We start from the raw sequence: 26,322 nt of genomic DNA, 5'->3' as shown, positions 1-26,322 counted from the left end.
TTATCTGGAAATGGGATGATTCAGTGGAATTGTAATGAATTTACAGAATGTATCTGAGAAAGTTTAGCCTGAAGTATTCAGTAATGTGCAAAAATAAATGATGTTTTTAATAAAACAAGTCAAATTACTTTGTGTGGGAAAGAGAATGTTTAAAAATGTTTCAACATCTTTGTGTTTCCCATTAGTCTCTCTTGGATCATGGAAAAAATGTAAACTTCAGAAACCAAAAGATCTTAGGCTACTTTAACTCTGTGTGAGTCTCTATTCCACGTAGAGTTCAGTGTCTTTCTCCTACTCCCGTACTTGCTCATAGTCTATAATAAAGTTTACCAGTCATTGACCAATATTTCTGTTCTGTCATCATAAATGGGCACGACCTTTTCTGCTCAATGTTTGTGTAAGTAGACATTGTCAGAATGGCTGAAGAAGACAGTAAATACTAATGCTGCAGTAACCAGAAGCTCCACAGCTACAGTGAATCAGCTTAGTAAGAAAGAGTTACAAGTCTCGTGAGTAAACAGCTAGAAAATATTTCCACAGGAAGAGCTTCTTAATCTGGTTTGGATTGTTTCTCTGAAGAAGCAGTTTCAAGGACGTAGTTTTTTCTAAACAGTACCTAATGATCCACATTAATACATATTATGGGTTTGTTACTGCAACTTAGAAATATAAACTGGAAATCTGATGAAGATATTATTTTATTTTGTATATTCCTGGACATTATATGACAATAGCAGTAGAGATTCAAACAGTTCATAACCTGTGATAATGCTTTTACTGTTACTAATAAAAGGACAAATAAATTGACTTTTAAAATGCACAAATTCCAAAAGAAAATGCAAATTCAATATCTAATATAAAACTCAATAAAAACATCTGAGTTGATATCACTCTGGTAGTTTAGGTCAGATGTAAACATATTGATGTTTTTCTCTACAATTGGAACTAGAAAACTTTTAAGATTATATAAATGTGTTAGCAAGGGAAGAGTTAATCCTTTGAGAACAAAAGTTTTATCCATAATGTTTTGTTTAAACTTCAACTTGGGTATAACCTAAATTGGACTTATGCTGACAAATACAATTCTACATGTAAACAGCAAATTGTATAAACTAGTTCTTTATTAGCCAAACTGACCATTTTATAGAAACAAGCCAAGGTATAAATACACATACATGTATGTTTGGGTTCACATACACATACATGCATGGAAGCGTTTCCAGAATTGCTACTGGAAGCTTGTCCCTTAGTGTACCCTAAATTTGTATTTGCTCATTTGAAACCATGGAATTTATCTTTTCTTAATATAGTGCATTATAGAATACACACACAAAAAAAGAAGGCAACTGCTTTCACAGTGCTCCACAAAAATTTTCATGCCCTCAGCTTCTGAAACATTTAAGATTATTAACTTGCTGTCAGGCTCCTGAGGAATTTTAAGGCATCTGTGCCTGTGCTACTTATTTTAAGCTCTGTCTTCCAATGTTATTAAATCAGCAAACTTTCTTAGTAATTCCATTTCATGTGGTACTGGCTTTCAGGCAGATTCAAGAATGACATAATTGTCTTTTCCCACCCACAGATTTTGGACTGTTGCCGTTGGTTACACCCTTCAGAGTAATGTGCAACATGAATCTTTGTCTGATCCCATATGCCCATAAATGGAAGACAGCCCAGCAAAGATGACTAAAACACAGTTTCTTGGCTTTGTGTTGATCACCACCACAGGTAGAGTAAGGCTTCTTTGGGTTTTTTTCCTATTGGTTAATATTACTTAGGCTACAGTGCAGGAATGTCAGTCCAACGTCATATCGTTCTAAAAGGAAGTGGACTGATTTCCCAATAAACTTTACTCCTGTTACTGGAGGGAGAGCAGATATCTTGAATGTAGAATAAGCTCTGCAAAGTGCTTCTTTCTGTATTTTTTACATTTTGAAAGCATTTATGCAAATGCACTCAAAAATTACAGAATTCTTAATTTTTGTAAAAAAAACTAGAACTTGACTAGTATGTACTCATAAGCACTATCTCAATCATACTTTCTATTGCTAACAATACTGGATTCAAGTACCAAGCTCCACAGCAACAGGATAAACATTATGGAGAAAAGGCACCTTCTGGAGTTTGTTATCAACATTAGAGAATTAGAAGCATTTTGCAGTCCAGTTCCATTGCCCATTCTCACAAGCCTCTCCTGACTTCCCTGAAGACTATGCAAGTGTTTGTACACATAAGAAATATGGTATGTTAACACAGCACAGAAAGCAAGGCCTCCAGCTATGTGTAGTGCAACACTAAGGCACCATTGTAAGGTGAGAGCAGGATGCAGAACACCTTGCCCTAGCCCCAGATTCAGATTTTCAGAGAAAGAAGTATTCCTTTGCCCTTGGAAACTGTAATGTGTGCAGTAATGGCACAGCTTAGTCTGCCTTGGCTATTCGCTCTGGACTCACTGATCCCTGCAGAAGTTCTGAGAAGAGAGTGCCTTTATGTGCCTGTCTGGTCCATACTGAACAGCACAGGGGGATACACCTATCCTTCCCCTTGTACTTTCTACATAAATCTAAATCTTGATTCACCCTGCAGATTAGCTCTAATGACAACCTGATCTGTATGCCTCTGTCACCAAAAATATCTAGTAAAAAACACCATTCCTTACCTAGCACATTCATCTGCAGGATTTGTCTCCAGAAGATCTCTTTACAGTTATGCTTTTCACGCTTGATCAAATTTTTAAGTACTGCACAGCATCATGGCTACTTGGACCTCTTAAACTCAGGACTACTGATAGGCATTGCTCCAGGTCACCTTCACGGCAATTACTTACTAGTTGGCAATTACATTGCTGCTTTAAGAGCTCGCACTGAACTGCCAGGCAAATAAAAAAGCATGCTCAGGGAAACACTAGTCCATGTCCAGAAGAAATGGAGAAGAATACATCAAGTTATCACAGTAAAAATAAGTTACCTAACCTGAAAATATAAAACAATCCTGACTTCTGATTTCTTTCTCTTCTTGGTCAATGAGTCAATTCTGGAAAAAAATACAACTGGGCAATGTGAGGCAATGACTTGGCATTAGGATGTGCCGTCTAAAGAAAGAAGAGGACAAGCTAGGAGACAGAGTTCTCATAGGACTTTTTTTCATGATCAGATACACTCCTGTATCTCCACTTGTCCCTCTTCTAAGTTCAGTGCAGCTGAGAGTCCTGCCATTCTCTCACTCCTAGCAGTGTGTGATAATCCATTTGAACAGGTATCTAGGAGGAAGAAAACTGAGATAGGCTAGAAAATGAGACAAATTGATTATAACGGTCATCAAAGAGTGGAATTTACTGCACAAGAATTTCATGTGAAATGGGTCCAGAGGATTATTTCTTTCTTTAGACTCTGTTCCCAGTGCAAGCTACAGTAATATTTTTGTTTCCATGATAGAAATTACCTGGCTAATAAGTTACAACTTTTTAAGAAAGCAATAATATGAAAATCCTATAAAATTCTATGTTGGTTCTATTAAAAAAATCCAAGGCACTGTGAAATGTGTCCTCTCAGGGCAATAGTTAAGTTCTAGGAAGTTTTTACAAATTTATCTGCCTTTTGCTGACAGAATAAAATAAAAGAATATTTAGATGGCCAAGCTCTTAAAATTTTACTAAGTATCTTTAACTCCGCCTATAATGAGATCTATTTCTTCTAGTAATGCAATTACTGTTAATAGGTGTTCTGATACTGAGAAAGAAAATCTGGTTTAGCTGCAGTGGAATTGTAGTTATTTAAACCATTAAATTCACCTGTCCACATTAACACTGACACAAAACATTTTAGTTTCTCATTAATACCATTACACAAGCACTTTCAAAAATACTTAAAAATCTTATACACCCTATACTTTTACTATACATAAAGACAAGAGTAGCTATGAAAGTATCCAACTTCTGCCATTATCTCACAGCAAGAAGATAATAAATATTTCTCTAGAAAGACAGTAAGAGTCTTTCTAAACAGGTAGGTAGGTATATGTTATGATAGACTATATCAGTTGATACTTTATTTCTGGAGCAGATGAAGGTTAAGAATCCAAAGTACTTATTCAACCTTCTCTAACAACCTTACCTGTGGGAATACTTGGGGCGAGTTGTCAGCTAGAATCATGACCCCACAGTGGTCAATCTTAATGGAAAATCAGAGTCTGAATTGCTGGCTAGAGCTGAGCACGCAGCACAAACATTTTCTGTGCTGAGTTTAACAATACTCACATCCTTAGTAGGTCTGCTTTTCGATAATATTCTAAAAAATATTGTCAAGCATGTTGCAAAAACAACACAGGTACACTTATGTAGCAGCATATTTGCACAAAGCTAAAGCTGAATTTCTTCTTTTAAAATAGCGGTAATAAAGGACAATTCTATGAGTAACACACAGTTAATCAATAGACAGGAAATATCAGATCATCCACCCACACATCAAAACAACCTGTACTTGAAAATAGAACATTGCAACGAGTGACTCATGATGAATTGTACTCCATACTGGACAGGTAAAGACTATATTTGTCAAATTATTTATTATTGTTAAAGTCATGTTCTTCTTACTCTGTTTTTAAATTTCCCTCATGTCCAGGGCAAACAGTCCTGCATTTAAAAGAGCTGAATTTAGTCCTCAGATTTCAAAAGATCAAAATAAAATAAGCATTTGGTAATGCTGGTCTTTTAGTGTTCATAATCAGAAAGACAAATTCCTGTACTAGATATGTTTCAGCAGGTAGATGCAGGGACAGTTTTCATCAATGTATTAAGTGCTTACAAATCTCTGTTCCCATTTAAATTTTCAATAAAACTTTTACTGACTTGAATGAGGGAAGTAAGAGTAATTCAGCCTAATGTACTGAAAATCCTGTTGCTAATTTTCAAACAGTTTAACAGAAGGAGTGTTCATGGTACCGACATATTACTACAGTATTTATTGTACCATTTGGTTATTTTTCATTTCATTTCATTGAAGACACAGAATAGTCTGCACTGTGTTGAGATGCAGCTGACATTTAAATGTTGGTTTTAAACCATGTAAGATTTCTTATTTAAAAATAAACTTGGAAGTCTGGAAAAAATAAAAACTAAATAAGCCTGTGAATTAAATCACTTTTACTGGCACTTTTTGCCTTATACAAATTTTTTTAAAGACTATCTCTCAGAAACAAGACTGCTTCATTCATTCATGGGCAATACTTTGGCTCCATGTGCATTTATATAAGTGAGAAGAATTTTGGACCTCCTTTCTATTACATCAATAAGCTTTTCAATTCCTTTTCTGCCTCCTTGGCTCTCCCAGTATATCTTGTCAAGGAACAAAGACTGAAGCAACTTCTCACGTAAATGCTGGCTCCTCAGCACTGAAACTGCAGATTCAGGGAATCTGGAAAAGCACAAAGAAATTCATCAGCTTTGCCATCAGTCTGAATTGCAATATTTATGTTGTGGTTTAGCAATCAATTCTATGAATATAGACTGCGACTCAGCAAAGGAAGTCCATGCATGCCCAATCATATGCATGTTAATTGTATCTTTTACAGCAGTGGAATTACTCATACATTTTTAGACACATCCTGTAAATGTCTTGGGCTGATGATATCTCTTCCAGTAACTTAGTGTTTCATGCTCAAACTGGAAAGAAATTACCAATCTTTTCACAAAATTAATAAATTAAAACTTACTCATTGATTCCTTGTAGTATTTTGAAGTCAAGATTGTCCTCATTTCTGTCAAAGAAACCCTTATTGTCTATAAAGGCCAAGTGTCTTCGGTCATGCCTTCTCTGAACTATGTGTGTCAGGTCAACAGCATTCTGATCGCTACATTTCAGCTTCAGTCCTTGCTGCATGCAGGAATCTTCCTTGAGAGGTTTGAATCCACAGCAGTTTCTGTCTAGTCGATTATAGATCTAAAACAACGTACAACAGAGTGCCAAGTGAAAACAGTATGAAAGTATTTGGGGTAAAGTGTCACTGTAAGACATCGCTCACTAACACAGCTGATGGGAAAGCAAGCTCAGGACAAGTATAACTAAAGTCAGCAGTGAAATGGCATTGAAGACCTGGTCCCCATGCTTGATGTACTGTTAGAAAGAATTTCTCAGACTGTGTATTTTATCTATTTTATAGCCATGATTTGTTATGTCAGTAGAAATTCTTTGAAAATAATGGAACAATATCACTGTGTAACTGGAATAACAAGATGGTGACTATAATTCTATTTTTTTCAGAAGTCTGTAGTTTTTTTATATTTTCTCTTCTGGAGAACCATAGAAATAGCACAGCCTGACACACACAGAGTGTCTCCATTTTGTGGGACTTACTAAACTAATAGTGTGCAAAATAATTGAAAATATTAGTAAGGGGCACAACAAACCATCAGAAGCTAGAAAATACAAGAGGAGTGCTTTTATGCTCTGTGATCAGAGCAGCCTCCCTGAGTTGCACTGTGGTATATACTTTAATGACATGATGGTCTAGGCTATTTTTTCCCATGCAAACCCTTGCTTATTCATTGCACAGCTCTCAGCTGGAAGGAATATGTCTGATCTAACTTTAGTGGTGTAAATGTTAAGCATCTCTTCTGACTTAGTTGTTTATATTTCCTTTCATAAACAATGGCAAGAACAAGGCATCCCCAGAGCAAAGGATGCCATTTTAGGATAACCATCTAATACAGGAATGATAAATCACTCCTTCAAAGTGCTTCTACCTCTATTAACTAGATGAGAGTAAATACACAACGTTGCCAGGGCCGTATCTGTACAAATAGGCCTTAATTACCCCAAATGGCCTCACCTGAGACCATCAAGCACACCCCTCCTCTGCCCATGGGCCCAGGAGCCCTATTTAAGCTCAATCCTGGCACATCAGCCCTCTTCAGAGCTCTTCTGGGAAGGGTGTATCTGCTGCTTGTCTTGTTACCCAATGTTCCTGGATTACTGCTTGGGGTTCCTGATCCTTAGCCTTGGAGCTGGCTTGCTGACCATTGTTTACTGCCAACAGTAAACAAAAATAGGATCTGTGGCTTTCACCATCCTTCTTGCCAGGCTGCTTCTCCTACTGCTGGCCCTGCCTGTCCTGCCTGCTGTGGGGCTGCCCTTGGCTCCAGCTCATCTCCCCAGGGAGCAGCCCTGCTCCTGCTGGAGGGTGCTTATAAAGTGGAAGCCTTGTCTGGTGCACCTAAGGTTTCATGAGTATCTTATCAAAGGTAAACCATTTCTGTCCTTGTTTGTTGTATATTGCTAACTCTTCAAACTGCTCTAAACACAAAAGCATTAAAGTTCACAGGAGCCTTCTAAAATTACAACTTTGGATTTGTGACACCCCAGTGAAATGAACTGTTAGGACTTTTCTCCTGATGTAGAACTACGTTGCATGTAGAAAAGGCCTCCTAATTTTGCTAGTTAAAGGAAAGTCTGAGAGCTGTTTTGGTTTTTCTTATGGATGCAGTACTGTTGTCACCAGTCTTGGTGGCAGTGTCTATTTTCAAATATGAAAATCCTGACAAAAGGAACAAGTTTCTCCTTTCTCCTTTCATGAGCAGCATTCAGTATCTGCAGACACTAGAGCCCCTCTTGCTTGCAGTGTTCCAGCTCATGGGATCTCTCATTTAACTTATCCAAAGGCTTTGTCAAAAAGAGAAGCAGAGTCCTTCTAGACAAACTCCTTTGATGTATAACCCTGAGAGTTGGTGTGGTGGTGCTGTATGTTAGGGACTGTTATGATTGCTTCGAGCATAAGTATAGTGAAGACGGGGTGGAGTGTTTTTGTGTTAGAATCGGGGGAAAGGCCAACAGGGCAGATGTTGTAGTAGGAGTCTACTACAGGCCACCCAACCAGGACAGAGAGGTGGGTGAAATATTCTATAGGCACTAAAGAGAAATCTTACGATCGCTTGCCCTTCTTCTTGTGGGAGACTTTAACTTCCCAGACATCTGCTGGAAATACAACACAGCAGAGCGGGATCAGTCCTGGAGATTCCTGGAATGTGTGGGAGATAACTTCCTGACACAGCTGGTGAGTGAACCAACCAGAGAAGGTGCCCTGCTGGACCTCCTCTTTGTGAACAGAGAAGGACTGGTGGATGGTGTGGTGCTTGGAGGCCAACTAGGGCACAGCGATCATGAAATAATAGAGTTCTCTATACTTAGAGAGGCCAGGAGAGGGAGCAGCAGAACTGCCATCCTGAACTTCCAAAGGGCTGACTTTGACTTGTTTAGGCACCTGCTTGACAGAATCCCTTGGGAGATGGTCCTGAAGGGTATAGGGGTCCAGGAAGGCTGGACACTCTTTAAGAAGAAAGTCTTAATGGCTCAGGAGCAGGCTGTCCACAGGTGCTGTAAGAGAAGCTGGCAGTAGAGAAGACCACCCTGGCTAAACAAGGAGCTTTGGCTGCAACTCAGGGAGAAAAGGAGAGTTTACGGCCTTTGGAAGAAGGGGCTAGCCACTCACAGTGATTACAAAGATGCTGTGAGGCTATGCAGGGCGGAAATCATGAGGTCTAAAGCCCAGCTAGAAATTAATCTGGCTTCAGCAATCAAGGACAACAAGAAATGTTCCTGTAAGTATGTCAACAGCAAAAGAAAGACCAGGGAGAACCTCCATCCCCTGCTAGACGCAGGAGGAAACATGGTAACAACTGATGAGGAAAAGGCTGAGGTGCTTAATGCATTCTTTGCCTCAGTCTTTAATAAGAAGACTAGTTGTACTGAGGGAATCCAGCCTCCTCAGCCAGAAGACAGAGACTGGGAGAATGATGCCCCCTGCCATCCAGGAGGAGTTAGTCAGTGACAGACATACACAAGTCTATGGGACTGGATGGGATACACCTGAGGGTGCTGAAGGAGCTGGCTGGGGTGCTCACCAAGCTGCTTTCCATCATTTACCAGCAGTCCTGGCTGACCGGGGAGGTCCAGACAGACTGGAAATTGACCAATGTGACGCCCATATATGAGAAGGGTCGGAAGGATGATCTGGGAAATTACAGGCCTGTCAGCTTGACTTCGGTGCCCGGGAAGCTGATGGAGCAGCTCATCCTGAGTACCATCATACAACACATGCAGGACAACCAGATGATCAGGCCCAGTCAGCATGGATTTATGAAAGGCAGGCCCTGCTTGACAAATCTGATCTCCTTCTACGACAGGGCCACCTGCTTACTGGATGAGGAAAAGACTGTGGATGTTGTTTACCTTGACTTTAGTAAGGCCTTTGACACTGTTTCCCACAGCATTCTCTTGGTGAAACTGGCTGCTTGTGGCTTGGATGGGCACACGCTTCTCTGGGTAAAAAACTGGCTAGATGGCCGGGCCCAAAGAGTTGTGGTGAATGGGGCTAAATCTGTTTGGTGACTGGTCATGAGTGGTGTCCCCCAGGGCTTGGTTTTGCGGCCACTCCGAGTGCACCCTCAGTAAGTTTGCAGATGACACCAAGTTGGGTGGGAGTGTTGATCTGCTCGAGGGTAGGGAGGCTCTGCAGAGAGACCTGGACAGGCTGGAGCGGTGGGCTAAGGCCAACTGTATGAGGTTCAATAAGGCCAAATGCCGGGTGGTGCACTTGGGCCACAACAACCCCCAGCAGCGCTACAGGCTTGGGGAGGAGTGGCTGGAGAGCTGCCAGTCAGAGAGGGACCTGGGGGTGTTGATTGACAGCTGGCTGAACAGGAGCCAGCAGTGTGCCCAGGTGGCCAAGAAGCCCAATGGTATCCTGGCTTGCATCAGAAATAGCGTGGCCAGCAGGGACAGGGAAGTGATCTTACCCCTGTACTCGGCACTGGTGAGGCTGCACCTTGATGACTGTGTTCAGTTTTGGGCCCCTCACTGCAAAAAGGACATTGAATTACTCGAGCGTGTCCAAAGAAGGGCAACGAAGCTGGTGAAGGGTCTGGAGCACATGTTGTACGAGGAGCGGCTGAGGGAACTGGGGTTGTTTAGTCTGGAGAAGAGGAGGCTGAGGGGAGACCTCATCGCCCTCTACAACTACCTGAAAGGAGGTTGCAGAGAACTGGGGATGAGTCTCTTGAACCAAGTAACAAGCAATAGGACAACAGGTAGTGGCCTCAAGTTGCACCAGGGAAGGTTTAGACTAGATATTAGGAAGCATTTCTTTACAGAGCGGGTTGTTAGGTGTTGGAATGGGCTGCCCAGGGAGGTGGTGGAGTCCCCATCCCTGGAGGTGTTTGAGTCGGGTCGACATAGCGCTGAGGGATATGGTATAGTTGAGAACGGTCGGTGTTAGGTTAATGATTGGACTGAATGATCTTCAAGGTCTTTTCTAACCTTGGTGGTTCTGTGAATCATCTGCACCACACTTCTTTACATGCATTAAATAGACAAGGAGATCATGCTCTTACAGACAGCCTCTTCATAATATCTTGCATCATTCCAGTGTTAAGACAGAATGATGGGACACTCTGGAATTGATGCTGTCACCTTAATAGTTTAATATTGGGTTTTATCATATATTTATGTACATGAGAGGTCCAAACTCCCCAAATTAAAGAAGCTATTTTACATTTAATATCATTTTCTTGAGGGTTTTTTTTTGCAGAAGGCAAATGAAGGTCAGCTATAAGCATTTTTCAGCCTGTTCCTACATTTTATAGTATTTGAAACCAGATATTAGGAACACCAACCCCATTCTTCTGAGGGAACTGTGTTTAATAGAGAATACACCATTATTCTTTATTTCTGCATGAATCATGAAGCACAAATTATTATTTTTTTAAACTCAGAACCCCTTCTGGCACTTTTTGGTTTAGAGTCTTCATGTTCTACTGCTGATAAACTTTAAGTATGAGAGCACCCAGATAAAATTTTAATCTTTAAGAACCATAAGACACACATTCAGTCATGTTCTGGTATGTATGTTCTTGTCTGATAGGAAACTGGAGGTACAATCACTCTGATACCAGCTACTATTATAAGAATAATTTGTTTCTTTGTAATGTAAAGTTCAATCCTGTTGGTAGAGTTCAATCCTGTCATATGTTATTTTAATTGACCACTCCTTCTGGATAATAGAAGTTTTATTATGAAGATTTAAAAGTTGTCTTAGAAGACCTTAAAATTAGAAATCAACACAACTTAAGAGAATTTTTAAACTGTTCAACAAGCAGCCAATGGCATGAAAACACTAATTCTGACACAATCCATACTATTTCTATAGGGGCATTACTACATTTAGCATCAGAATAAATCCACATATGACTTTATACTAGTTTCTGAGAATTACTGGCTCATAGTGGGACTAAAGATGGAGTCACAAGTGACAATCTATTTTTAGAGAAGAATTGAATGCTCTCTTTAACATAACAAGTCTGCAAAAATGTAACTCCCAAAACAGTTGGAAACATCCATTCATCCTAGAACAGGACTGAGAATGGCAGGGATAGGCTATGTGTAAGCCAAGTCATGATTTTTATATTTCAGGGAATCTAACTATAAAAAGCTGAATTATATGAACAACCAAACATGGTGCATAAAACTAGTGCTTTCTACAGTTTTAAATAAACTGGTAAGTGCTACAGGAAGCTTAGTCACCCAGACCTGTCTGGCAGGCAAGGAGAGTTGAAAGTAGTGCCATATCTCAGGAAGCCACAAAATTAACTTCCAGCCAGGTGGTTTAGTCCTTATTAATACCGGGAGTGTATTAATATTCTACTACATAATTGTTGTAACTGTAGCCGCACATTATGCTACCACTGGGCAGGGCCCTAGTTTGGTGTTATTTGGAGAGCTAATGATTATGTGCAATACCTAATTGAGGAACAGCAGTCATATCATTCATCACTGGTTAGGTTCTCAAAAAGAAGGAAAATTAGCCACTACAACTGCTACCTTGATCCAGATTTCAGCTGGCCAAAACCCCTTGAATCAATCCTGGGGGCTAGGGAAGTGCAGGAAGGACCACATGGTTCACAGTTGTGAACACAGTCAAGAACTATGTTTGGAGAAACAAGGAGTCAGGGAGAAACAGTATGCCTGCCTCAAGATGAGGTAAAACAAGATGTCTCAAGACAAAAGCCTTTGCTTCCTCTTTTAGAAAATGAGTCAGTCAAGTTTCTGATCTACATCCCTGATTATAAGTTGCATTTTGGATATTTTAATCATAACAAACAACCAGAAAAAAGTTCAAACTGTGCAAATACATCTCTTCCCCATTTAAATAAAGGAAATAAACTAAAACTACTTTTCTTAGGAGTCCATGTGTGCTCACATGACTTTTGAAGCAGATAGTTGCATTCAGTAAATATTTTACCTGCAGAAGAAAATCAAAGAGTGCCATCTTGGACCACTCATGATGATGGATTTCAGTACAGCCCCACTCAGCTTTGGGGACTTTACCATTCTGCCAGCATTTCTGCTTCAATAGCTGCTGATATTGCCCCCAGGTTAATCTCACTGAAGAATGGGTATTATTATCTGTTGGACTCAACGAAGAATCCCAGAGAACAACAGGACAGGCTTGACCATCTGAAAAAGGAAAAAGAGATCACTGGTATAGTGCAATACTGTCAGACTCTAGACATTGCCTAAGCATCAATAACTACACCATTTTACAGATGTAGCAGGAAAAATGGCCAGGGACTAATAACTTGACATCCTTTGGTTAATGAGGTCTTAATCCACATATAAAACCACCCACCGCAGGAATGGAAGAAGCACAGACATAAATGCCTTCAGTGTACGGAAGGCTTTGTTTGAAGCAAGAGATTAACGTACAGAATCATGTACTAAACCAGACTATTAAAAAGTTTATAGGTAGATTAAGAGCCTACAATGCCACTGTGAATCAACGGTGTAATTTCCCTCTGATTCCAGTGAACTGATGATGATTTACAAGAGCTGAAAACTGATGTCAAAGTATTTTTTCTGCATAATGGGCATAGAAACACTACAAATTCTATACTCAAAGTGGATTTATTGTGTTATCTTTAGCATTTTAGACTTATAATGTATGATTTCATAGTTCTGAAACGATATGAGAATACTAGAGGATGTGTGCTTAGCATAAATAAACACCTTGACAAGTATTTTTTTTACCCAGGTATAGCATGAGGTACATTTTGCATAGCAGTTATTTTGGCCACATTCTTTAATTCTGCTGTGTAAAGAAGATTCTGCTCTTCCCTGAAACTAAGTCAAGGGCCTTAGCTTTGGTGAATCCGAGTGTTCAGAGCTCCTAGTGGGAAGAAACCTTGGAAAGAATTTAAAATTAGCTTTCCCAGTATAAGAACTGATAAATATATTTAACCCAATATCAAGTAACAGGCACATCTATCTTAGAACAGTGGAACTCTCCTTTTCATTGCTGATGCAATGCTGCTGCTGTCCTAAACTGTCAAGGACCCAGGACTGACTGTGGCTTGTACACATATTAGAACAAAGAAATCCTTTCTGGTTTTGGGTGTAGACAGAGGACCAAAATATGATGTCTTGGTACAGAGAGGAGGAACCATTTAACTGCAAAGCTGCTGTTTACTAAATAGCAAGTGTTGGAATACATATAAAGCTTTAAAATTTATTTATATTAATCTTAATGGTCAATGAACCTAAAGCCTATATTATTGCACAATTTATCACATAGTTAAACTGTCTCTTTGTCTTCCACATGTCCATGAGATACAGCTGAAAAGAAGCTTTCAGAAACTTGCATGAAGGCAACAAGATCCATGCCCTCTTCTTCTCCAGAAGCAAACCAAACAGAATAGCACATAGAAAACAGACGTCAGTGCCAATTGCAAGGTAAAAGCTGTTAACATGAATGCTCCATCTGTAAGCAGCAAGAACTGTTAAAAACAGGTCTCCATACAGCAGAATCAAAAACCAACTCGTTCAAAGGATGTTGGCTGACCTAAAACAGGTAAGAAATTATTTTTGCCCATACTTAGCAGTGAATCTTCTCGAATTTGCCAATAGACAAGGTGACAGGCCCCACATGTAATCAAGCCCAAGAGGAAAACAAACTCCTCTCCAAAACCAGAATGTACTCTATCTTCTCTCTGCCATGGCTTGCACATACAAGATAGTCCTCAATCCAATGTGTAGCTCTACCACCTCTTTCATTTCTCTCCCAGTTGCCTAATGTTTCCTTAGAACACAGAAAGTGTCCTTCCATTAGGAACATCAATGTCTCTTTCACTAGGATCGGTACTACCTTTATCAACATCACACTTCACACTCTTTCCTCCACTGACAAAAAGCACTGAGCACTCCTGAAGATCAGGCTTCTCCCACTGAGGTGCCTGAATAAGTATTTGGGAAATCCTAGCCATTTTCCCATCTCTCTTGCTCTGGCTCCATGACCTACATTATGGATGACTTTAGCCAAGTCAAGTCAACTATTGGCTAAGCCTCTTTTCCAAGCCAGTTGGAGAAAGTCTATATAGGCATGGGCAATTGTCATAAAAAAAGGACAGCTTTCTTCAGGACCAAATCTGATCTATTATTTTTATATCTCCAATAACAGCTTATGTAACTATTCATGAATTCTTCCACAAACAAAATACATCAATGGTCTTCTAACAAAACAAACATCTCCTGTCTACTCAAAAGGGATATGATAAACAATAGTAATATAAATACTTGAAAAATATGAATAATATCTTGCCAGTTTCCATTAAAGACAAAAACATTTTTAAAAGCCCAAGGTTAAATACAGGAAATGTTTGCATTTCAGAGGAAATGGGAGCAGAAAAGATGAGCCAAAATAAAATCTTTCAACTTTGTAATATAAATTGAATTACAGGAATATGAAACAGCATCTTCAGTAAAGAGCACTGACTCAAATTTTTGACACTTGCATGAAAAACATGAAAATGTTGAATTAAAGCAGATAAGGGGTCTGATTCATAGCTGCATGAATTGGCATGACCCCACTGAAATCAATGGAGCTCTTCTGATTCAAAGCTTGTGAGGACAGGGCTGAAGTTAACTACTGGCTAAGAATCAGAGCTTCCAGTTTGATACAGCCAAAACTGAGGAGATGAAGCACACTTCAGAATAAGTTCAGTGCGTTCTGCATACACTTCTTTCCTTATCAGATTTGTATATTACCACAAAGGGCTACTGCTTTTCTGTTGCTACAGCTGCATTGCACTGAATCATGCCCAAAGCTGATTGACTTAATTCTCTCTTCATCTGCTGTTTTAGGTCGATACATTTACTTGACTATTTAAAGATGATCTGCAAAATTGTATGGGAAAGATTTTTCAAAATTCATGTTGGAACCAGCTTCCTAGTAATTCATATAGATTTTTTTAAACATCAAAATATTTCTAAAAATTTCTTAGGCCCTTAGGAGCTACTGGCTCAGGGTATCCTAAGTTGAATAAGCTAACACAGATGAAACCTCAGGCTGCTGAGACTAGACTACCTCAAGGTACTCAAACTGCTTCATGTGCAATTAGGTAATGTATCACTGCATGGCTTCTTCAACATAGGCATCATGTTTGATACCCACATGCCACATTACTTCAAAATTAGCCTGTATGCTTCTTAACTGCAAAGATGCTCTTGCAAATGTTACTCTTCCATCTTGTGCCTACAGCATTTTTTCTAACTTCCTTGAAATAAAATATTTTCAAACATGCCAATGAGAACATCATTAAAAAGAGCAAATCTTTCATGAGGTAGTTGAAGCCCTTTCTCAAACTCCACATTGTTCACTGTAAAGCAGTACAGCTTACAGCTGCCACATTTGAAAGAAACCGTTTAGTTTCCCATGTATTAGCAGGAGAGCACAATTTAGTATAGAAAAATGAGAGGGACTGACATACGGAGCATTATTTGAATTTTAGAGCTTAAGATTAAGTTCTGAGGGAAAATGTGAGGGACAGAAGCAGAAAGCTGAGAGAAGTTAGGCCATTTATTTTTCTTTCTTCCCTTTGCACTTTATTTTCAATGTTTGTCCTGTGCTCATATGTATGTCAGAATTAAGGAATGCATGAAATGTGCATCAGTTGCTCTGTAGACTAAGGACTCTATTATTGCTTATACATGAACTTCTCTACCCAACAAAATATCAGAAATATGTCCTCTGGTACCCCTCTGAGAGGTACAACACTATGGTGTAAGTTGTTTGGGTTGATAGAAAACAGGACCCATCAATTGAAGAATTTTAGAGCATTCTGAATGCATAAGTCAGCATTAGGTTTTACTTATTCTTTGCCCTGACATTAGTGATTCATAATATCTTTATCTGCTTTTGCATAAATCTTGGTGGGATGGCAAGGGCAGACTGATAGTGCAGGGTACAACACAGAAAACCTATGGCTACATTTATCATCATGTAGAAGCCAGTAAAGCAAAATGACAAGTACAACCAGTGGAGCTATCTATTAAACATCTTTCATCTATTTGCACTAAACCAACCATGGAAGGTGTTACTCAAAGGAAGAGTTTCTTACATGCTTTAGGAAACAAAAAAGTGGTTCTGGGCAAAAAGTGGGTTCAATCTTTAGCTAAAAAGAGCCCAACTGAACTGAGCACACTTGTGCTTATTCTTCTCAGCACAAGATAAAACATAATTAGCCAAACTGATGATAAAAATAGGGGTGGTTGTCAGCATGCAGTAGTTCAGGCCCTCAGCAAGTAGCACAACAAAACTCCATAGCAGTAGCTGTGTATTTTGTACCAAAAGCTGAATTAAGAGTTCAACCTTGTACCTATGATTCAAGGAGCCAGAGTCCTGTCCCTACAGCTGTCAGCTGCAACACAGAACCAAGCCTGCTCCAGCCCATTACTCTAGTTGTAGCTCAAGCTCTAAAAAACACTGGCATTGTTCTACCCTGCACATGTTGCTGAGCTACAGGCAATACATACAGTCATTTTACTTAGCTTCTGTGCAAATTAATTAAGGTAGGGCTGTGACACCAAGCAAGGTCACTTGTGTCTCTTCTGTTCCTCAGGTTAGGGTGATCAAATAATGAAGATTCTCAGTCCTGTGGTATTAATGTGACCATCCTAAAACTCAAACACACAAGGGTCAGCCTCCATTTTGTTCACAACAGGTACAATTTTATGATAATTTCTTGTTGTTTTACAGGCTTTTCCTTCTCTGTTTATAGTTGAAGCTCTTGTCATTTTTCACACCCTCTGGGTAGCAATGAGTGTAATGACTGACTGCTTGTGTATGGCCAGAATCACGCTCTTTTAGACTGCAATACTGAACTCAAAAGGGCTTTGCCCACCTGTCCTCAGACTTCTTATGTTTGGCCAATTCATTACAAAAATGAGAGAGTTATCATACCTGATTTTTCCATCCATGATGGAAAATAAGATAAACCATTAAAAAATTCTGTTAATGCTTAGAAGGGTTTACAATTAACTAGGAAAGGCAAGGGCAGCAGACAGAGGACTTGCATACAATATTTTGCTAGACTTTAAAAAAAAAAAATCAGTGGGGGATTTGTGGGAATAGGGGAAAGAGAACCTGTTCAGGGACATACTAAGCGGTCCTTTGAAACTCTTGACAAAATGAATGACAGTTTTGAAAAGCCCATTTTTTAAGATTTTAATGCTACATCAAACATGTCTTGTTAGATCACATCACAACTGAGGCAAGCTAAAGGGATGTGTCGTGGAGAGAGATGTCAGCCCAGAAATGGTGTACATTCATACACACATGCAAGGTCTCTAATCCTGCATTGTTTTCTTTCCTATATGACTAACCATGATTCACACAAGCTGTCCTGTAAAAAACTTTACTGTGTCCACCTAATCTTAACTTAAATGCATATGGATTATAGAAATGAGCTCACTGATTGCTCATGTTATTTTAAAGAATATATTTTTGCTCATTTTCTCAACAGAGATGTTTTCCAGGTTATGTCAAACACAAGCATGTAAATAGTAATGAGCTCAAGTAGGTATTGGGCATCTGAGCTCCAGCATATTTCCAGGCTAAAGAATGAAGAGAGACAAGGTACAGTAACTGTTCCAAATGCTCTGTTCACCCTTTAGCTGGAAAAAATGAAGTGAGACCAAAATAATGTTATTTCTCTTCTCATCACCTAGCAACACTCTTCTTGTTATAGGAACAGAGCCAGTTATGAGGAAAAGAAAATTAAAGAGGGCAGAATGACACCCTCTGTCTCAGACAGTCCAAAACACACTGTAAGGTGACAGGCACTGAGCAATACAATGCACAATTAGCCTAATAGCAGTTTTCAGAGGCTTGCAGTCTGTCATCTCTGCAGCAACACTGTGCAGAGTTCCTCCAACCGAACTACCTTAATCCTTTATGACAGCTCTATAGCAATACATCTTGATCCTAAAAATAAGCTAAGCATAATGTATCTTCCATGCTCTGCAAGTATGGATAATATTCAGAAGCCTCCAAACTGTTGTTCCTAGAGATTCATTCACATTGTTGTACAGGCTGCCAAAGGGGAGGTTTACAAAGCAGGAAGAAACTGGAGATCACTGAGTTGTCTTCCTGCTGTCAGACTTTAGAAAGCCATTCTTGCAATACTTTTTTTAAGAAACACAGTCCAATATAAATGTATTTGGTATAAGCTAATTTCAGCAGCAAGAAATGAACAGCAAAAACATAGTTAGCCACTTTAGCAATGATTCATTAAACTGCAGCGTAGTCCTTCTGGATTGTGATTTGTGACTGTACAAAAATAGTAGTTAGGCTGAAGACATATTTAACAAGATAGCAATGTTAGAAGTAGACTTCTAACTCGCATTCCATGTCTGAAACCTACCTTTAATTTCACTACAGGTTAAAAATAAAATTTGTAACTGAAGACTTTATACCAATCATGTAACAGGCATATTGAGATATGTACTGTGCTTATTTGTCTGCATAATATATAGATGCGTGTAGTGAGCCTCAAAATGTACAGCAGGATTCACTGAAATGCACTGGATATTTTTAATTACCGGGGAGAGGGAAGCACTTTTTAAAATTTTTTAGTTCCCAGAGGTATTAGTAGCATGAAAGTAGCATCAAGCTTCTGCAGGAAAGTCCCCTACCTTTCTGAGTAGGTTATCTGACTAAATATAAAACCCTTCTCTTACCAGCTGTTTGAGAGATGAATTCTTGTGCTCACTTTCAATAATATTAAAGTAAATTCTAAAAGATAAGAAAACTTTACCAAAAAAAAAAAAATCAGAAATACCCATTGAATCACAGGGTATTATGGAATTTCTTTCACTAGTTTCACTTCAGGCAGTCTGTACAATGTCAGGCAATCTAAGGATGATTCCCTCTCTTTTTTTCTCATTCCAGATTCCAGACTGCCCTCAGCAGCTGAACAGTATTTGATCTAAACTTTGGGGTACTGCATCCTTTGGACAGGATAATTGCACTGCAGAAGTTATTATACAGATACCAGCTTAATTTCCCTGTAACAATGGAGTTAGTTCTCAGGCTCACAGGAGTTAAAAGTGGTGGCTGCTGCCCCATGGTCAATGTGGGAAGGGAAGGAAACCTCAGCACCCCACCTGCAAGCTGAAAATCATAGGAATGTGTTACCTTGGAAGAACTCTGATCTCCTGCTTACAGAAGGCAAGCTCCTGTTTAGCCCCAAGATCCTATCCAAATGAAATGCAAACACCTCACTCATGTCGAGAGGTCTTTTGACAATGCCACAGTGTCCCTGATTACAAGCAGTTCCTGTGGTGCTGGAACCTCTTGCAAATACTACCAGGACTGCTTTGTGAGAAGGTACTTCTTGGATGCTCTCTATCTGAGAATCTGCCAGCATGCGCATGTTTAAGATGTCATCTTTGCTCAGCCAAGAGGGAGAGCTCTCACTGTAAATCCTGATATTGCTTTCCTCAGGCTGGGACTGTGCTTTTATAGATCCAGAAATCCCCCCAGGTCTCCGGTGACCCCTCTCCTTGATTGCCATTCCTTTATATCTGTGTTCAGCCAGCTGGTGCTTTCTTGTCTCCAGAGCCATTGCTGCTCCCCTTGTGCTCGCAGCATACATGGCTCTCCTTGGCTGTTGGGCAAAGACCTCTTCCCGGTCCATAAAAGTGGCTTTTGGAAAGTGCTGTCTGTAGGACAAAGGGGTTGCATGTTTCTTCCTGCGCTTTGGCTTCACTGTGCCTCTGATATTGGCAGGCTTGCTGCGCTTGGACCGCAGGGTGATATAAACTACATTGGGTGGCAGCAAGGTCCCATTGCTACCAAGCTGGGGTTCCTGGAAATTGGGTAGTGACAGGGTGCCATCCAGTGGGATGCCCAGAAAAGGAGTTTGGGCTGCATCTTGGAGACTTCTGGAACTGATCTTTTGGTGTCCTCCTTTGTTCTGGGGTAAAACATGACCCACTTGACTGACAAGGAATCCCAGGTAGATTACACATGCAATGCCCACCAGCAGATTTCTCCTTGTCCTTGGGCGCCTGCAAGTCCAGAGCCTTAGCACCCGCGGGGGGCACAGGCAGCAAATAAACAAGTTCTTGATTTTACTTGGCTGATCAAAGGTGGTCATTTCTCCAGTGAATCGACATGATGAAAACAGCATAAAGTCTTCTGTACGTTCCAGCTAGGATGATGATACATGATTTCCTTTCTCCAATTTCTATTTCTCCTTTCCAAATTCCTTCCAGCATGGGTGATGGACAGAGGCTACTGATATGCCTGGGAATGTGTTTAGCACTAAGGATGCTGACGCTCCACCTTCTCAAGCTGTTAAATTCTTATCAGCCACCACAGGGAAAGTGATTGGCTTCAGACAATGAATGGAGCCAGCTGCGTAAGCAAAGTTTACTGACTTGTAGTCTAAAAGATCTGAACTACCTCCTTTGCAAACTGCAAAAAGAAAATAGTAGTATTTCATTTCATTACTTGCATATGGCATCTGTGGTTCTATATTTTTAAGAGATAGAAGTTCTAGATGAGAGAGTATGCATCTAGAAATTTGTCAGGATACATCTTTCACTTTCACATTACATATAAGTTAAACACCAAAATAATGAAATACAGGCTCAATTTGCAATCTCAGCTAGCTGTATTCCAGCATTAGAAAAAAAGCTTGTCAAACCCAGATCATTATAATCTTTTCTTATGAGACAAAGACTTCACTAAACTTCATGTTATGGAAATGCTGTGAATTATACAATATTAACCACCAGTAGCTCTAGTAGTTAAATATGCATATATTCACTAATATAAAAATGTATTAGCAGTGCCAAATTTCCCTAGTTGAATATGAATATAGTTCACATAATTCATAAACACATTAAAGATGAAAGATAGTTAATTCTCTTTGCTCTTGTAAAGCCATAAATAGTATCTAGCTATAGTTTTTCAAATAAAATGACAGTGGCTTATATATCCTTTCAAAGAAACAAAGATAGAATAAGTGCACATTGTATATATATTGCTATAAAAATACAAAATCTCTTACCTATTCAGCTTGACACGTCCTTCATTCTGGTACACTCCTTAGGTTAATAAAAGTAACTTAGTAAAAGTTGACGTTCTCAAAGTATTCTAGCAGATATTTCAGTTTTAAGTATGGTTCACGTTTAGGTATTTCATTGCAAGCTAAATACTGTTTGGAAGCTAACTGTACTGAGAAGTGGTTTCCATATGAACTGCTATAAACTTACATGAACCTCAAGTTATTAAAAAGAAAACCACACACCAAAAAAACCCAGCAACTTCTATTTTAAATTCTGTAATGAAAAGTCCTGTGAAGTATGTGCTTTCCAAAAGTGCATTCCATCCATTTCTAACTCCTGAGGGCCCTCTAGTGCACTGCATTAGAATGTACTGAAGAAATTTCCATTTTCTACGTTTGTTTGTTTGGGGTTTTTTTAATTTAAAATACCCCCTCCATCCCCTGAATTTTAGAACTTTTGGGAATCATATGTTCTTGTGACGAGAAATGAAAAACAGATAGTGGCTTCTAAAATGTTGTTAACGTGCTATTAAACAGCTCAGGAGTGTTTCCTATTTGTGCTTTCCAAAACGAAGCATAGCATAGTCACTATACGGACGGAAAATTTGAGACAGAGAGAAGATAAGAGCTTGTGCAGAGTTAAGCAGTGAGACACTAGCAAAGCTCTGACTTCTGACTCCTTGCCTAGTCTAAGTATGAAATAATAAAATGTGTATGTTTGCTGTAATTCAAGCTAATGGAGATATTATCTTTTCCATAATTAATACTAAAGGAAATAGATGGTTAAGGAATTGGTTTATGTTTCAGATGGGTCCAATCTAAATTTATAAAACTTTGTGAGTGGATTTTTTTCACTGGCCATCACTTGTCTTTACTTTTTGTCTAAACTTGTACTATCAAGTTAAGATTTCAGCATCCATGTCTGTTACTAGGAAAAGTGCCTTCATATCACCTGCTTTTTCCAAACCTGAGTTCTTGGAGGAATAGGGATTGTAAGAAATCTCTCTGGCCACTAAAGTTGCACTCTCTTTTTTTTAGTTCAGATTTGACTGAAGCGACATATCCCAAACAAAGAAGATTAATTCAAAAAGCTCCAAAGTGTATCAATAAAGTCAGTAAAGATGTGGCTACTGCTGCTTAACATTTTTTATACTTGAAAGAAGTTGCCAGAGATGGACATTATTAGATCATCCTTAGATGCTTGAGGGTGCCTCTGAAAGATGAAGGGTTTTTAGCAAGCGGTACCAGCTTTGCAGCCCATTTAACCAACAGACACTGTATGTGGGCCACTCCTAATATCCTTTTTTTAATACCAGTGCAAAGTGAGTGAAAAATATCAGTGAAGTTATACGGCTAAAACCATATAATAAGGGTAACTACGTACTTCAGACTGAGAGCAGAATTTCACCCATAGTGTGTATTTACATATACACATGAAGAAATTTTTTTAAATGTCTAAGGCTCCCCCCTTTAAGGATAGGTAACACACACACAAATAAAAATTATACCTACTGGATTCTGTTTTGACTTACTGCTTATTTTGACAGCAAATAATTCAGCATGAAGCTTTTACTCCACTATATTTCTTCCAAGTGTCTTTGCATTATTTTAGGGGATTTTACTTTATATTGCTAATGGTAGAGAGTTGTTCAAATTGGAAATGTATGACACTGCAACAGTTGTTTTAAAATGCCCAGTTCTTGCATGTAGACAGCACCATGAACTGTCCATTACAATCAAGCAGTGTCAAAACACAGTCCATTCCAGTTACTAACAGTTTTCCTTTACTATGGCATTTCTTTTAAACTAAAATTTTGGAACCTATGTAATCTTCCCACTGCAAATCTTTAAAGATTATCTGGAGGAAATTACAAAAGGATATGGAGAATTGTTCTTCACTCATTATTTCATTTGTAGCCTTGAAATCAAAATGTGCTGTTCCCACAGGTGTACAGTGTTGACTGCTGAGGGTTTTTTGAAGCTTTCTAAATGTGGTTATACCAATACTTCCTTTATTTTTCATGTTCAGAAAGGAGAATTGTCTTTAAATGTTGTACTGTTACATCCTTTGGAATGGATCATGGTAGGAATTCAACCAAAGAGGATTCAATATCTTGTAAATTTAGCAGATATTTGCCTCTAATTCTGGATCTCCAAGAGATAACATATCAAGAGACCTTCTATTTTTCAGCTTTTGTGGTGTACAGCTCCAGCATCCTACTAGATTTCTCAGAATAATTAAGGCTGGACTGGTTATGGACTTGTTTGGAAAACAAACATTTCTTTATGTTTCAGGAAAGACAAAGAAAATCTTTGTTGTTGGGGTGGGTAGTAATATTCTTTCCAGAATCATTACTAACCCAAAGCTGCAACAGGACACTAAAAGGCATTACTGAACTGAAAGGATACTTCCTCTGTGGTCATAAAACATTCAAGACCAATATTTTGAAAGAATAGACTGCACAATGCTAATCTGACCAAATTCTGGCCTAAGTTATTGCATTTAGCCTACCTATATTTAGCCTGTAATGTCAGTTAGATTCTGTATTTATTCCTTGCTCTAAACTATATCTGTGATATTACCATCTGCATCCATTAAACTCAGCTTCTCATGTAATTTCTTTATATACCCATATTTCATGGCCAGTGTTGTCCCTTCTTAAGTTTAGGAACACAGGAATATCAAAACTAATATTGGAGAACAGCAATGAATGGAAGAGGGGAATTTAAGAAGTGTTTTCTAGTCCTTGACATTCCTAGGTATATTTTGATAATGTAAACAAATAGCTGAATTGCAGATTTTCAATATTTTTGTTTGTTTGTTTAAATTTTGAAATTCATGTCCACCTGTACCTGCATTTGTAGAAGAAACCAGATCAACTGATATTTATGGGAAGGACTGTCACTCAGGGTGCTGCTTATGGTGCTGGACAAGCTACAGACTGTGAAGCAGCTGGTGGCCAGCACTGCTGCCAGACTTCTTGGTAGTCTCTGGCCAACCTGCAGGAGATGGGCAGAATGAGCCAATGATCACCTGTCACAAGCTCCCGTCTCTCAACTCATGTGCTGGCAAACTCAAAGAGCACCATTCAGTTACTTAAATGCTCAAATGTCTGAAGATGGCAAGATGATAGTAATCCATTTTTAGGAAATAACAAAAATTCACTAATTCACCAGGAAGTTCTCCAAGCCTCCTGTTCATAGGGTTTACCCATAAATCATCCTCACCTATGTAATCTCCTCTAGTGTTTCACCTTTGCATCCTTAATCCTACCAAGTACAGCTTTTTCCTTCTCATCTGAATTATTCTTCATAATCCTTTTTTGCAATGTTTCGTAGGTGATCTTCTGCCTTCTTTAATCTAGACTAAGTACAGCCTTTTGGGATAGTAAATGCTACACCTGGAGAATTAAAGAAAAACACGGAGAAAACCATTTGTAACAACATAGTGATATAATATTATTATTATTAATACAAAAAGCTACCTAGCAGCTAATATGTTTATCTCCAAAATGCCAGATTGGGTGTCAATTTTTACAAGTATCAGTAAAGCAATACATTTCCTATTTCCTCATCTAACCCTTCCTTCTTGCTCCACTGAGTCATTTCAGTTTTAAGAGACATGGGATTTAAACGTGCTTATTTTTTTAGTTTTCCAAGATGTCTCAGTTTGGTTCTTTCCACTGTAGTTACGACTGCAGAAGTTCCTCTGATTCAGCAAAGAATAAAATATTGTCTGTGCTGGTTTGTTGAGCATTTTGCAACAAAAGATGCTCTTTATGTGGACACTTGTTATATTCATAGACGGCTCTGAAATTTGAAACATGAATGTTGCCATTTTCAATTTTAGTAAACACTAGGCATTCATGGACTTCCTTTCCCATATACTCTTCATCTCCAACAACCTATGATTTCAATAAAACCAGACAGGACAAATCAATGAATCTGAATCTGCCCCTATTTGAGGTGTTTTATTCATACTGTCAGTGGCATTTTAACTGTTGTATTAATGAGAAAAACAATCCTCCAAAACCAGCATGGTTTGAAGAAATGGTGAGGAATAGATGAAACAGTGAGGAATAGGTGAGTATCAGTTCAAGTGGGATAGAGACAGTAATTAGAAGTGATTACTGATGATTCTTCTGAGATCCATTCTTCCAAATGAAACCAGGGGCAGGAATTTTGGAAAATATTTTGTTCAATATCAAGATTCTTCTGAAGCCAAACCTCAACACTCCTCTTTATCCCTGGACACTTGAAAGGCTGTAGTTTCAGGCTAGGTTCCTTATTGTGCATGCTCTTGATTTCTATGTGCAGGTAGTTCAATGTAAAAGATTAACATTTTTCTTAAAATTTTCTTTTTTTTCTGAATAAAATAATGCTATTGTCTTTAGAATAAAAAGCACTCACTGTTTTCCAGGCTACATTTATGATTATCATATGGGACGTTGTTCCTCTTGGATGCACTGTAGCTAAACTGTTTCCATAGAGACATTCTGCAGTTCATCTCTCTGTCAGACAGACATTTATGTTAAAATGATTGATAAATGGTACACTCCTAGCTTTACTGAGTCCATGGGACTGAGAATGTATTCTCTGGAAAAAAACTGCATGTCCTTAGTATGGATAATGCAGATCTGATTTGCAAAATATGAAGCATTATTTAGAAGGATTGTGCTGTGTTTGTAAGGAGATCGATTTGGGCTGCCATCTGGAAACTGTACTCCAAGAGGACAGAAAGAAATGTTTGCTTTGTGACTAAACATGCTGACTAATAGTCTGTGCTTTAACTGCTCTGGGTCAAATCCTTACAGGGAAAGCTGCAAAAATCTCTTCTTGACATTGTGCAAAATATTTTTTTTTCCTACTCAGTTTTGGTCATTGAATAATACAGGGGTAACTTCTGTGTTTAGGGGGGAAAAGAAAAA

General features: G+C 38.8%; 1 protein-coding gene across 1 annotated transcript; it reads right to left on the bottom strand.

Annotated features, from left to right (window-relative positions):
* Positions 1-680: 680 nt before the first annotated feature.
* Positions 681-20,567, bottom strand: GASK1B (golgi associated kinase 1B). The gene is made up of 4 exons (XM_074865083.1): positions 19,516-20,567; positions 12,289-12,503; positions 5,710-5,936; positions 681-5,411 (listed from the first exon to the last, which is right to left on the bottom strand). The coding sequence occupies exons 1-4, from the start codon at positions 20,510-20,512 to the stop codon at positions 5,204-5,206; spliced, it is 1,647 nt and encodes a 548-aa protein (XP_074721184.1). The 5' UTR covers positions 20,513-20,567; the 3' UTR covers positions 681-5,203.
* Between the last annotated feature and the right edge of the window lie 5,755 nt (positions 20,568-26,322).

This window comes from Strix uralensis, chromosome 4 (genome assembly GCF_047716275.1).
Source record: "Strix uralensis isolate ZFMK-TIS-50842 chromosome 4, bStrUra1, whole genome shotgun sequence".
Classification (NCBI taxonomy): Eukaryota; Metazoa; Chordata; class Aves; order Strigiformes; family Strigidae; genus Strix; species Strix uralensis.
This window is presented reverse-complemented; position numbering and strand designations above follow the sequence as displayed.